At 32.6% G+C, this 14,870-nt stretch overlaps 1 protein-coding gene across 1 annotated transcript; it reads left to right on the top strand.

The window, feature by feature from the left end:
- The first annotated feature begins 11,570 nt into the window (after window positions 1-11,570).
- Window positions 11,571-13,812, top strand: LOC139862558 (delta(3,5)-Delta(2,4)-dienoyl-CoA isomerase, peroxisomal). The gene is made up of 2 exons (XM_071851174.1): window positions 11,571-12,253; window positions 13,317-13,812. Exons 1-2 carry the CDS (start codon window positions 11,614-11,616, stop codon window positions 13,505-13,507), a joined length of 831 nt encoding a protein of 276 aa, XP_071707275.1. The 5' UTR covers window positions 11,571-11,613; the 3' UTR covers window positions 13,508-13,812.
- Window positions 13,813-14,870: the final 1,058 nt, after the last annotated feature.

A 14,870-nucleotide genomic window follows, 5' to 3' on the forward strand; every position in this document is an offset into this window, starting at 1 on the left:
GCAAATGAAACTCACGATACTGTATTTTGTAGTAAAAATACATATGACGTCATTGAACAATGCAGGGTTGGCCTCGGATTCACGAACCTATATCAATTGTGTATATATTAATACGTATAATGTAAGTTACAAAATTTCATTTATTAATATGTATTATTTATATATTATAGTTTTGTAGAATTTATTCTAACCTTTATTTTAAAACGTATACTTATATTATATTTTAAGTTATATTTTATATATATATATCGATTTTATGTATATATATCTATAATGATTTACGTTTATATAAATAGTGACATTAATATATTTATATACATATATTTGTGGTTAGTATTGTATTTATGAAATTTTATTAGTTTGTTATGTGAATTATTAATACAATCCTAGTATATACCATAAGTATATATATAGTGTACAAAAGATTTATTTGTTAAAATAATAATTTAGATAATAATGATTTACTAATAATAATAATAATTTTATTAATAATGATAATACTAATAGCAAAAAAAATGAAAATGATAACTGTTAATGATACTAATAATAATAACTCTAAAATAATATTAATACTAATACCATACTTATGTTAATAATAAGGGTTCTAATATTTATAAAATGATAAATGATAATCATAATAATACTAGTAAATATTAATGATGATACTGATAAATATGATATTATTAATTGTAAATGTACTGATGATACTATTATTTATAAACCGGTACAAATTCTAATATTGATGATAATAATATATTTTTATTTCCTTCATAATAATAATAATGATAATCATAATCCTAATGATGATAAAATACTAAAATGATAAGTTTATTACTAATAATAATATTATTAATACCTATCATAATAATAATAGTAATGTCTATAATACTTTCAAATATGATAACAAGTATGATACTAATAATAACAATAACAATAACAATCAAAACAATCACAATAATAATAATAATACTAATAATAATTAATATATAATAACAATAATAAAATTAGAAAAGAAAACTACCTCACATGAAAAGAGTTTCAAAAAAAAAAGAAACTACCGTCCTCTGGACTCGATCTCGTGACCACATGCTCACACGCAAACACTCTCGACCATCCCACCAATTCTGATTCTCTGTACTAATATCGAATTTAAATTTTATATATAAACTGTTTTTCTTCTATTCCTCTTCTTCTCCACAAGTCTCACGGATTCAACAAAACATCAATAACCAAAAAAAAAAAAAAAAAAAAAAAAATCAGGGTTCCTTTTAAAGCTTCAAAACATTACAGAAAAAAAATAATTTGGGTTCTAAAATAAAAAAAAAAAAAACACTAAAGGCCTACTGCAGCGTCGGTTCTTGGAACAAAACAAAAAAAATTGATTTCGTAATAGATAACATTATAGATAATGTTTATAACACGAAATAGTTTTCTAAACATGTATAAAAACTACTGGAATCGTCAATTTGATCAGAAACATATACACGAACGCGAATTTGTCTCAAGAACAATTGTTGACTTTTTTTAAACTAAACTTTGACTTCAAAATTCAAGATCGATATAAAGATTTGAGAGTTGAGATTTTGCAGATAGATTCAAAGAAAGATTTCTAACCTTTCTGCATTTTTAGATTTTGAAACTTTATTCGAAATTGAATTAAGAGAAAAAAAAATTGGAGCGTGCAGAGAAGAAGAAAAAAAAAAATATCGCTGTGCTCTTTAATCCCATTGGATTTCCTTTTTATTTGATTTGCAATTATACATAATCATTTTGTAATAATAGAGATCGGTTGATAAAAAATGGAGAAAATGTCAACACAGGTTCACGAGTTTGGAGCAGGAAATAAACAAAAATAATAATAATAATAATAGAGATAAAGGATACAGAGGTCAAGCGTATAATATAGATCCCTACTGTTTTTTTTAATTAATAATAATAATATATAATAACAATACTATTAATATCTAATAATATTAATAAAATTAATAATAATGATAAATATAATATTAATGATAATAATAATTGTAAAAATGATAATAATAATAATAATAATAATAATAATAATAATACCATACTAATTATGATAATATTAATATTTTATCGATAATAATAATATTAGTAATAATAATCTAATTTATACATCCAATTTCATCTTTATATGATATAAAGTGATATTATGAATACAAATATTGATATTTGACGATACAAATAACATTACTACAACAACTATATTTGTATTTAAATTTAATTTATTAATATCATCTATTATTATGTAATATTTAATAATTATGTAATATGTATTGTAACATATACTGAATATTATATATTTATGCATTTTAATATAAATATATTATAATATTTATTTACATACTAATTATATTATACTTATGTATGTAATTATGAAAAATATAAATGTTTTATATATGTAAGTATTATATATATTTATTAAAATAGTACATTATTTCATCATAGATATATTATAAATTTCTACATATACATAATATAATAATTATGTATAAAATCATATATATATAGTTATATTTATGTATATATGTATACTACCATATATATAAAATCATGTTTTAAATGTTGAGTAGATGATTAATTATGTATATTAAACAATTAACTACAAAGTATAACATTGTACATTTAATATGTTGATAACGTTGGTAAAATATGTTTGAATCATTTATATACAATATACTATATATATTCAAAATGAAAATCTTTAGTTATTAAATGTTATCTTTTATAATAACAAAATTACTTAATAGTTCATTAATACTAATATAATTAGTTTTATATATAATTATTTATATTTACATTCTTAGTTACAATTAAAGGTTCGTGAATCGTCGGAAATAGTTAAAGGTCAAATGTTATCATGAAATAGTTCAAACATAATGAGACTCGGTTTAATAGACTTTGCTTATCGAGTCGAATCATATAAGATTATGTTTAAATTTGGTCGGAAATTCCCGGGTCATCACAATGCAGGTGATATTACAAAGGCAGTGAAACGTACAAGGTTCAGTAAGCAATATATGTACTTGACGTACGTACTGTTGAGGTGCTTAAGCCCAATGAAGGGCGGTTTCGATGAGATGACCGAGACATACAGTTCTATGTTAGTAGCTTTGGTTTTGAACGCAGATTTCAATTTTTCTCAAGTTATTTTTGATGGTATGGTATTGAATGTGAAGAAGAAGATTCATCTGGTATTTCCAAGGTTTCTACAGATCATGCTGGAGAAACAAGTGCAAGGGTTGGTGAAGATTCCACAGGATGTACTTAAGCAGAATCCTCTGAATGATCAGTCTTTCAATAGATTCATGCAGAATCGAGGAGGTTTGGCTGAGGTACCAGAAAAGAGGTTGATTGGCCATCTGGCAGATGAGAATTATGTGTGTCCAGAAGTTTTGAGCTGTCGGCATGAGAACAGTACTTCTGGTGATGAATCTGATATCACGATTTCTGGTGATGAAGAAGTTAATCAGCCACCTCCTAGACAAAGTGGTCCTCAGTTAGTTGATGAGGATGATGTGACGGCACTTGATGGCATTCAAGTTGAGCTGATGAAGAAAAAACTAGCTGAAACGCCAAAAGTGTCAACCAAGCAAAGGCATAAACGTTTAAGATTTGAGGTTAAGGAGAAGGATGGGAGTTCGTCTTCTACAACAAAGTCACAACTGAAAGTAACTCCATCTACTCAAGCTGCTGCTGGTGGTAACACTCAGACTCCATCAATTCAGCCTCAACAACAACAGAAAGTTCAAACCGTTTAGCAATCAACTGTTCTTACTTGTGATTCGTATGGTGTGATAAACCGACGACTTGTGTAACTGTCTGCTGATTTAGCTAAGTTTCAAAGGGCTGCAAAGGAGGACAAACAAAAGAGAGACATTGAGATGTCTGAGATGAGAAAGCTGGTTGACACACAACAACTGAAAATTGAGGAGCTGAAAAAGACCGTGGAAGATCAGTCTAGTGAGATCTTATCTCTACAAACCAATACACAGGATCTGACTGACAGATTGAATGAGTGGGAAAAGAAGGTAATAGTTGAAGAACTTGAAGATGAACCGAATCCGTTTGGTACTTCTGATAATGAGGATGACATGCTAATCGAAGTTGCTAAAGGTTACACGGAGGATAACCCACTGTACGTAACTCCGCTTCAAGTTATAACAGTTTCTGAATATTTAGCTATGCATGATCGCCTTAACCATACTATTTTTTATGATAATTTAGAAGAAGGAGAGATCCCTCCGGATCTCACAGAAACTGAGCAAGAATTGATGGAGCGTCTAGAGCGAGAAGCTAAGGAATCTGCTGACGCTGCATCAAGAGCCTCGTCGTCAGGGGTAAATGAATTTAACGAGGATTTGATTGAACCGGAAGCTGTTGATGAGAGTGATAACAGTTTTGATGAAGTTATTATAGAGGATGAGCCGACAGAGCCTTATCCTAAATATGAAGGTTTTGCGGATGGTGATCTTCCTACTTTTGCTGATTATTTTCAGATGAATGATGAACTTTTGAACAGGATGTGTCAAGAGAAGGAACGTAAAGAAGAGGAGGAGAAGTTACCGGAAGGGTTTTTGCCGGTGAGAATTAATAAGGAAAAAGTGGAAGTCTTGGAAGAAGAATGGAAAATTTCCATGAGGATACGTAAGTATTTGATGAAACCTGAGGTAGAGCCTCAGTATTTGAAGTTTATTGAGCACAGTGCAAGTTTGCGTGCTAAAGGAAAGATCTTGGCATGGGCATACATCAAGGAATTTGATATTTACGCGATAAAGAAGGAATATGGAGTGGACTACATCAAGCATGTTTACCAGTTCACTTCATTACCTTATTTTGAATTTATACAGATTGCTAGGCTCAAGATGTTGTATTAGGATTTTGCTGGTATTCCTGATCTATTGGTTCATAAGATAAGAAGATCATTCAGGTCGCCTAATTTTGAAGGTTTTCGACCCCAATTTCCAAATATCTCTTACAGGACGAACAAGAAAACGGGCTTACGAAGGAAGATAGTCAAATATGAACCAGTGAAGTATATGCTAAAGGTTCCTGTTAGGAAAATGCCGCAGAACTTCAACCCACATTTTCATTGGTGGTATTACGATGAACGCTCAGAGGAAGCGGTTATTGTGTTAGATAAGGATGGAAGCGACGTCAATGATAGTATCAGGGTGTTAGATCCAGTTTGGCCTCGAAACTGCTGTGAAGAAGATATGTTTACCTTATACTATAACAGGATGTTGTATCGTCCAGAGAATCGTGTGCAAGCAGAACAGTACTCCAGAGTTGTCAAACTTTGTTATTTGGAGAACTGGGTGACAAATCCTTATACGAATTAATGGCTAAATTTTTCCGATCTACGGCTAGGTCTTAGGGCGAGTTTGTTGGTGCATGTAATCCCCAGCCATAGATAGCGTATCGTTTTAATACATTTGGTCATGTAATAACGTACTTTGTGACTATTGATTATATATGTGATTGTGCGTGCTTAATTTATTAAACAATCAATAAGTTAAACTGCATACACAGTCCACCGAGTGTGTCCACACAGTCGACCGACTGTGTCTGGCATGCAGTATATATACAGGTTAAAGCCTCCATTGTGAGGTTACACACTCCAATAACCCTAATCGGCTGTCATACGTCCCATTCGTTTCCTAACACCGATTACCACCGAAATCAATCGTTTAGGCTTTGTTCTAATCTAGATTAAGCCCTAGGTTGGACCAATATGAACCCAATACGACCCGAATCTCGGTTTAGTCGTTTCTAGTGAATTCCGCCTCTAGTAACGATCATAAGCGACCTAAGATCCGTCCAAACAACGTCTACAAATGAGTATATAAGGGTGACTTAGTATTCATTTGGAGGTTGATGGTTCCATAAACCCTAATCAGTTTCCAGGCGTTTTCTCTCATCTACAACTGAACCAAAAACCCACCAAGTCGAATCAAGACTCTAGGGCATCGTTCTAATCCGATCCAAAACGATCCGGTTCGACTCATTCGATCCCCAACGTCAACGATTCACGAAAACCTTCGATCCCAAGATCCAATCGGCTCCAACAGTATTGACTTTTCAAAGTCAATTCTTTTCAATTTTAACTCAAATATCTTTATTTGTGTTATATAATAGTTGGTGATACTCATATCAATAAAAAGTACATTCAAAACTCAATCCAGACGTATAATTTTTATCAAATATTATATTATATGAATAAATATGTTTAAAGTCAAAGTTGCGAAATATTGACTTTTAAATGTCAAAACAGGACACTTATTATGGACGGAGGGGGTATGAACTATCTGTATCACGAGACAATGGTTCAATTAAATTAGGAGGTGATCTGTACATATCGTTTTTAGACTTTTATGGGTAATAAAATATTGCACAATACAGTACTTTAAAACTATTCCCAAGTTAGTTCATATTCCGCGCTATTATTGTAGCCATATATATGTGGCTTTTTTTTTTTTTTTTTTCCTTCTGGAATGGCACCTCACAATCGAACCACCATCTGCACAGTTTTATTTACTCACATAATTAATTAGTAAATTAGTAAATACTAGAACAGCTATCGTTTACATCTTTTAGTTTTTAAAAGCGTAGTTTATGCGGAGAAAATCGACCGTGAAGAGTTGGTGAAAGATAAGTTTGCTATTGTAGATATACCAAAATTGATAGTTGGTGAAACTTGTAAGATCACTTTTTATACAAATTTAGATATACAATATACGTATAATCGGAGTCTTTTACTTTTTAGGTAGTAATTGCTAAAGAAAAAGAAACAATTTTTTAGAAAAACTACTACGTTGTAAAAAATAATGTAGAAAATTAGTTATCTTCACTAGAGTTAAGGGTTATGTTATCATGAATAAGGAAAGAAAGTTATCCTCAAGTAAGTTATAATCTATCTATAAATATGGAATATATACTCTTCCGTTTTGCATGGACTGAACCAACACCGTATATAATAAAAATATAGGGAACATGAACCGGACCTAGAACTTTCAGAAAATAACCAAATGTTGCGCATGGTTTGAGCAGTCGACTGGAACCATCCACCCTTGCACAAGTTGTGGCCAAGGTTTAAGATCGGGTCGATAGACAATAAGAGAAGAAACAAATATTTTAATTACCTCTTACGAGTAACAAAATTGAAAGAAAAAATATATTTTTCTTGAAGTGACAAAAATATAAATTAAATAAACTCCAACAGCTAAGTTACGCATTGCAAATGGACAATGATAAATTCACTACATTTTTCATAAATTCAACACATATATGAATATTGTATTGTACAACTCACTAATACATATAGTTGTATAAAGCACGTACAGCTTTGAGTTACGCATAATTTACAACATATTATTAGCCATTTCAATGTTTTTACTAAAACTTGAAATATAAGAGTTAAAAATGCCAACTTCAAAACGTTATGAACACATTTTTGTTGTCGATTAATCTAAAAAATTATAAGCATAAATAGGGTAGTCAATCTTTGATATAAGTTATTATTGTACATTGTATTATATAGTGTTTGTAAAATAGAGTTTGATATAGCATCGATGGAAATAGGTTCCGATGGCAACGCGACATGAAGTTACGAACTTAGTTTACTTTGTTTCAGTTGAAGAGACAAATTTGTTTAAAACGTAATCTATATACATATTGTCAACTGATTTAACAAATGGGGTAAATGGAATGTGCACAATAACAAAGTTTTACCCTCTTCGAAGCTTAAACGCGTTTTAAATGATTGGATTTACGATAACCCAAATGTGAGATTTGTTGATAGGTTTCACCTAAACTCGGTCATGGGTTAATTTCGATGTCTACAAAACTTACGTGTTGTTTGTTTTTGAAGATGTTTTTATCTAAAGATCTGCGTACCATGTCTGTAAAAAAAATGTCTAAAAATCTGTATACTGAATAGTGAAGATTGTTTATTTTTAAATGGTGTAATATTAGCATTTTGGATGGTTAGGATCGTGGTTATTGTCATCTCAACACTTTTTGTTGGGTGTCGTAGGTTAGACATCTAATTGCAAGTTTTCCTTTGGGCTTCGTCTTCAAAACTTTTTTTCGGGCTTCAGTGTGATAAGTCAACCTTAAGATTTTAATTCAGAATACTTAGCCCCGTTTGCCTCACGAAATCCAACGATATTCCGGCTGAATTGGAATTGAATTTAGACAAGCGTCGTATCTACATTCAATTTCATTTCCGCCAGAATCCAATTGAATTCCGTGAGCCAAGTGGTGCCTTAGGTTTTGTTTAGCTTCTCTCAGCCTATTTTATTATAACGTCAATTTCTTGTTTGTTTCTATCAATCATCTTTTCGGTCGATCATCTTTTTGATGATTCGATTTTTATTTATAACGAGGATAAAATACCCGCGCTTCGTTGCAGGATGATTTTATTCGGTTAATAGTCGGTTAATTGAAGGTTAAAAGAAAACTGTTAAATGAAGGTTTATTAAACGTTTAAAAATAAAATGAAAAAGCAAAGTCAAAAATGGCCGGTTAAAAAAACGGTTAACGGTTGGTTAATTTAAATGTTTAATAAAACGGTGGGTAAAATAACGATTAACGGTTGATTAGTTAAACGTTTAAAAAATAAAGGAAATACATATTTGTACAATTATTGTTTTCACTAATAATGAAAACAAATTCTAAGTTATAGAATCTTCATTAATAGTAGTTCTCAATGATTTTATGGTTCGGATTTTTTACTTTTTAAACCGGGTAAAATAAATTTGAGTATTACGGAGTAAATATCAAATGCTATTATTTATTTTTTCATTGATATTTTTTTTTTGGTCAATTTTTTTTATGTACTAAGCAGTAGGTAATACTCCCTCCGTCCTAGATTAATTGTCCCCAGACAAAAAATACACAGTTTAAGAAATGTCATTATCACACTGTACTTTTTCTGTACTTTTTTCTTACTTTACTCTTTTACCCTCAACTAATTAATTAGAAATCTCTCTCACCTTTGTAATTTAATTAATTCATTAGGGACAATATTGTAAAAATAAGTGGACAATTAATCTGGGACGTCCCAAAAAAGAATACTGGACAATTAATCTGGGACGGAGGGAGTAAAGAAGAAATGTCTCAACCAATCTCATCCACTACTTTAATTGTCAAACAACTTGTCCAATTTACTCCCTTAACCCATTCTCAAACACTTTACTCCTCTCTCCGTCTCTTTATCTAAAATGAAAAAAGGTCAGGCATTATCTTATCATTTATATCTCACCTTCTTTACCTAACCTTCTCATCTCCTAAAATCACCGAAATTCACCAATACAACCACCACCAATTCCTCTATCTTCACCAATATTAAACCAAATAATATATTGTAGAGGTGGTTTTCAAAAAGAAATGATGGCGAAAGCCGGCGATAAGCGACAGCGATGGTGGCCGCCGGTGGTTTTCGGTGGCCGGTCTATGTTCTTTTTTGTGGTAACTTGCTTATTTAAAAATAACAGAAGCAGTGACGGCCAGAAATGGTGGTAAACGGTGTGTGACAGCGGCGGTGGCAGTAGCTTGCTGTTGGCGGTGGTAGGTGGGTGAGGGTGTTAGATTTGGATCTAAATGTGTAATTTGTATTTTCTTAGATCTTATTTATATTGTATTTTCTGATCTGAATGTATTTTTGTATTTTTCATTGTAATTCCGATCTGATTGTTTTTCAAATTTGTATTTTTTATTTTTTGTGTTGCTGTTAATCCTTTTTTTTATCTTTAGTAAAGAGTAATTAGTGTTGTAGGCTATAGATATCAAGATGAACAAATGAATCACTATTCTAATTTTTATACTTTACAGAATCTGATTATAAGCATCAAAAACCCTAATTTGATTTTTTGACCCTATTCGGATAAGCTTTCTCATGTATTCATGCTTTTAAAAGTGAATCTTCTTTTTGTTTGACTATCTCGTGGAACGTATTGATTTTAAGTTCATGTTTATGAAATTGTTGAAGAAACTCCCAGAAATATGTGGGATTGGAAAAAAAAAAAAAAAAGGCTACTTTAAATGCGTACTGTAGCTGCAGTTGAACAGTGGAAAAGCGTGGTATTCCATTTATGCAAGTTAGTATGTAGAGTAGTAATACGCCAGTTTACAAAAAAAAAAGTTCCTTTTCGCCAAAAAAAAATAACAATAAAAAAATTTGGTTACAATAATATTTTAAACTTAATTTCCATTCCATTCCATTATTAATTATTATTAATTAATTATTAATTATTAATTATTAATCAATCAATCTTATATACAAAAAGCTGTGCAAAAAGTTGTAGTTATAGTTTCAGTTTTATTCGATTTTAGTTTTTATTTCGCGTTCACATAAACGTTCTCTCAACTTCGCCTATATTTTCACAATGGTCCCTCAAATTTTCATTTTTTAAGGGGTAAAAAGTGTAAATATATAATTTAATTAGGGTTGACAAAATGACCCGTACCCGATGGAAAAATCCGAAACCCGTTATAATTGGGCCGGGTCTGACCCGAGTCCATCGGGTCATGGGCCGGGTATGGGGATGATTACAAAAAAAATTCCGGGTTTGGGTTCGGGTATGGTTTTAGATACAAACCCATTTACCTGACCCGTATACCCGACCCGCATACCCGTATACCCGGCCCGAGGAATTTTAATAATAATTTTTATGTAAAATTTTAGTATTAGTATTATATTGTTAATGTATGAAAGATTTTTCTTATTTGTTTTGAAAACGAGTACAATTTTACTCAATATAATTCTATACAACAAGTTTTCGAGATGTGATATTTTATATACTTTGTGTATTTGAGTATTTTAGAAACTTTTCAATCAACTTTTTGTATGTGATATTTTATAATACTTTAAACATGAAGTAGTTAAGTTATTTTTCGATATTTTGATTTAGTAACTTATTGAAAAATAAATACAGAATGACTAACCGGGTATACCCGTTTACCCGTGAGGAAACCCGAAACCCGATAGTATGTAAGTAAATGGGGACCCGACGAGTTTCGGGCCGGGTTTGGGGCGGGGTTTCTTAATCGGTTTCGGGTCCGGGATTACCTAAACCCGACCCGAACCCGACCCGATGCCATCCCTAAATTTAATTAAAATATAAGAAACTAATTCCACCCGAATTCATAACAGGCCCTATCTTCTCGCTGGATGCGAGTTAAATTTTTCAGAGACCACCGTTCAACTCGGAAATATCTTACGAACATAACGGAACATAACGGGACTAAATACGTTCGAAACGGACACTTTTTAAAAAAACACTAAACACAACGACAGCCCGTATATTCCTGCTCGCCGCGAGTTAAATTTTTTCACCAGCACCATTAGGCTCGAAATAATTTTATCAACAAAACGAAACTAACTACGTTCGAACCGGACAGATTTTAAAAAACACTAAAGACGACGACACCAACAACGACGCATAAGAGATGGCTCATATTCCATTCTGTCGCCGAAAGTACTCGACGCATAGCGCGGGCCGGTCCCAACTAGTTATTTATTATTCCAAAACAGTAGACTGGTAGTGAATTGAAAACACCATTTCACCACCGTGCGAGCTAGCAAAAATGGAGAAATACACCGCCATTAAAATCGTTCAAGAAACCCCAAATTCTCCGGTCTTCACTCTCTACCTAAACAGACCTCAACAAAGTAACGCCCTTTCACCCGAATTCTTCACTGAATTCCCAAACGCCATATCTTCTCTCGACCAAAACCCTAACGTTTCCGTCATCATCATATCCGGCAACGGCAACCATTTCTGCGCAGGCATCGATCTAAAATCATTATCCTCCATAATCTCCGACACCGAATCATCCACCGATCGTGGACGCTCCGGTGAAAAACTTCGCCGCAAGATTAAATTCATGCAGGATGCGATTACGGCGATTGAGAATTGCCGGAAGCCGGTGATCGCTGCTGTTCACGGTGCTTGTATTGGTGGTGGAGTTGATATTATTACTGCTTGTGATATTAGGTATTGTACGGAAGACGCTTTTTTTTCGGTGAAAGAAGTTGATTTGGCGATTACTGCAGATCTTGGTTCGCTGCAGAGGTTGCCGGCGATTGTAGGGTTTGGTAATGCGATGGAATTGGCTTTAACTGCTCGGACGATTTCCGGTTACGAAGCGAAAGAATTGGGACTTGTTTCGAAGGTGCTTGGTACTAAAGCTGATTTGGATCAAAGTGTTCGATCTATTGCTCAGGGTATATGACTTGCTAATAATAATTTTGTTATATTATTATTTTGATTTTTGAATTATTCATATTAGTTATGTTTATTAGTACTAAATACCTATCAAGTTTAGCTGACCATTTTATCATTTAGTAGTTTATACTAGCCAATGCATAATTTGAATAGGGAAAACCTCATTCATTTACATTGATTATGGGTGGTGGTAGTCCAATTTTAATGTTCTTGGTATTGTAATTATCCTAACAGCAGTGGCGGATGTTGGATTTTTTTTTCACCCGGAAAAAAAAGTTAAACCGTAGCAATATTTTTGGGCAAAATATAGAGGTTGTGGGGCAAAAAATGGAAGTTTTTAGGCAAGTTATGGTAGTTTTGGGGCAAAATTTGAAGGTTTGTGGGCAGAATTTGAAGGTTTTGGTGCAAAATATATAGGTTTTGGGGGGAAAAAAATTCACCGGGGTCAAAGTTGAAAAATCCAAAAATTTTACACTGAAAATTGGAAATCCAGTGGGGGCAGACGCCCCCCGGTCCCCACATAAATCCGCCCCTGCCTAACAGATCAGCGCATATTGTAGAAATATAAAAAGACGACCTGTTATGGATAGTAAATGTGCGCCCTTATCTCCTAAACAAAGTTGATGGTGTTTAAATCTTTATGAAACTTGTAATGATGGCAGGTGAATGTTAGTTGGATGTGTACTGATTCTTGTAATCAATAGGTTGAAGTTCTTTTCGTATAGAAACATTTATTTCGTATAGAAACATTCTTCCAATGTGATTGATTTTTCAAAAGTTCTGCATTTGAAGTTGAAATAACAACACTTAGACTTAATTTTTTAAACGAAAAAATGTAACTTTTGTATGTAAAGTAACTTTAAATATGTGTAGTTATGTACCTGACCACTCTTCTTTGGACCAACACTTTATGATATAAAATCATCGAGGCACCGGAAAAGGTTCCGAACATAAAGGAAGGGGTTCCCTGTTTTATATTATCAGCCTTATTTGAATTTCTAAGGGATCTTAGTGAATGATGTGGAGGATAATAATATAAAGAAAACGTGTTGTAATTGGCAGGGATTGCTTCAAAGTCCCCGCTTGCTGTTATTGGGACAAAAACAGTTCTTTTGAAAAGTAAAGACATGTCAATGGATCAAGGCTTAGATTATGTCGCTACTTGGAACTCATCTATGCTTTTATCAGATGATTTAATGGAGGTAGCTTCAGCAAAACTACAAAAGAGAGAGCCTTTATTTTCCAAGCTTTGATAATTATGTTATGTGCTAAACATTGTTAACAAAATTCCAAAACTTGCAAGGGACAAATGTATGAATACCCCATATTACACACTGATAGCAAGTGTATACTGTAGAAAGGCATAAGTTGCGGAGTACTCCGTACTATTTAATTTGTCTGTCGTTTGATAATTTGGAGGCTGTCAGCCTAGCATATCAGTGGATCTGTTGATGTGCTTATGAAATGTGTTTAGCTTAATTTTCAATGACATTAAAGTAGTAGTTAAGAAACCGGTAGATGTTTTTCTGATCATGTTACTCGAGAGTTTGATTTTTTTTACTGGAGTGTATGTGGCGTAATCGGGTATCCCATCCCCATATCCGCTATTATACTTACTCATTCAGATATGAATTTGGGATCTCTTGTGAGAATAGTATTTCACTTAAGCGGGCCATTTCGTGAGTGTTTCTGAATTTCAATCCCTTTATCGATCACGTCTGAGATGTTTAGTCATGATGGTAGACAGGTGCGAAAATATGTAGGGGCAAGGCGCACCCGCTCCAGTGAATTTGTAATTTTTAGTACAAAAATTTTGGATTTTTCGATTTTGCTCATAGTGGATTTTTTTTTCTGAAAGTCTTCATATTTTTTTCTCCTAAAGCCTCCATATTTTTCCCTTAACGCCACTGATGGTAGACTTGGTTCAAAAGAATAATCATGTCTGGACTATTGGTACTGTACATTAGTTGTTGATAAATGGTTAGGGTTTATTATTATTTCTTTTGCTGTCAAAAACACTACGGTAGACGGTAGTAGTTAATTCATTTGATTGCCGGTGGTACCATTTAACGGATTAATTGATCATCCTAGTTCTTGTTACTATTTATCTAATTTTTGTTGGTCAGCCCGTTTTTATGGGCTTGGGCCCAATGGTAAAAAGCCGCTAGTTTTTTAGCCTCTTCTCCAATCTAATTCCATGTGCCAATTAACAAACTAAAATAAAGACGTATCTTTTTCGATAGGATAAGAAAAGAATAAATGTAAGGGTTGGATGTCATAAATAAAATATACTAACAATTTTTCCCAAAAAAATTTGCAAATATACATTACTACATAGGAAATTGCAAATTGTGATCCGATCTTTACGGTTCACTGGTCACATAGCGATGGTTGTAAACTTTTAACTCTAAATGGTTGTAAACTTTTACTGGTCGCATCCGATCTTTACGATTAACTGGTCATTTTTCAATATAATACTTTGTTATGATGTGTGAATAAAGTTTTGTTGTAATTATCTAGTTATGGAGTAAGCTCTCCCTTAATATCAAATTCTGATTTCGCCTCTGACTCTGACCCTTATATTGTTTTAGCCGCAAACCTTAAAGATGAGGCCGC

Source organism: Rutidosis leptorrhynchoides, chromosome 8, assembly GCF_046630445.1.
Source record: "Rutidosis leptorrhynchoides isolate AG116_Rl617_1_P2 chromosome 8, CSIRO_AGI_Rlap_v1, whole genome shotgun sequence".
In the NCBI taxonomy this organism is placed as follows: Eukaryota; Viridiplantae; Streptophyta; class Magnoliopsida; order Asterales; family Asteraceae; genus Rutidosis; species Rutidosis leptorrhynchoides.

Bases quoted from the DNA above. Each gene is read 5' to 3' on its own strand.
- LOC139862558 (XM_071851174.1), top strand. From the start codon at position 11,614: ATGGAGAAATACACCGCCATTAAAATCGTTCAAGAAACCCCAAATTCT. The intron at 12,254-13,316 runs GTATATGACTTG...TGTAATTGGCAG, and splicing joins TGTTCGATCTATTGCTCAGG to GGATTGCTTCAAAGTCCCCG.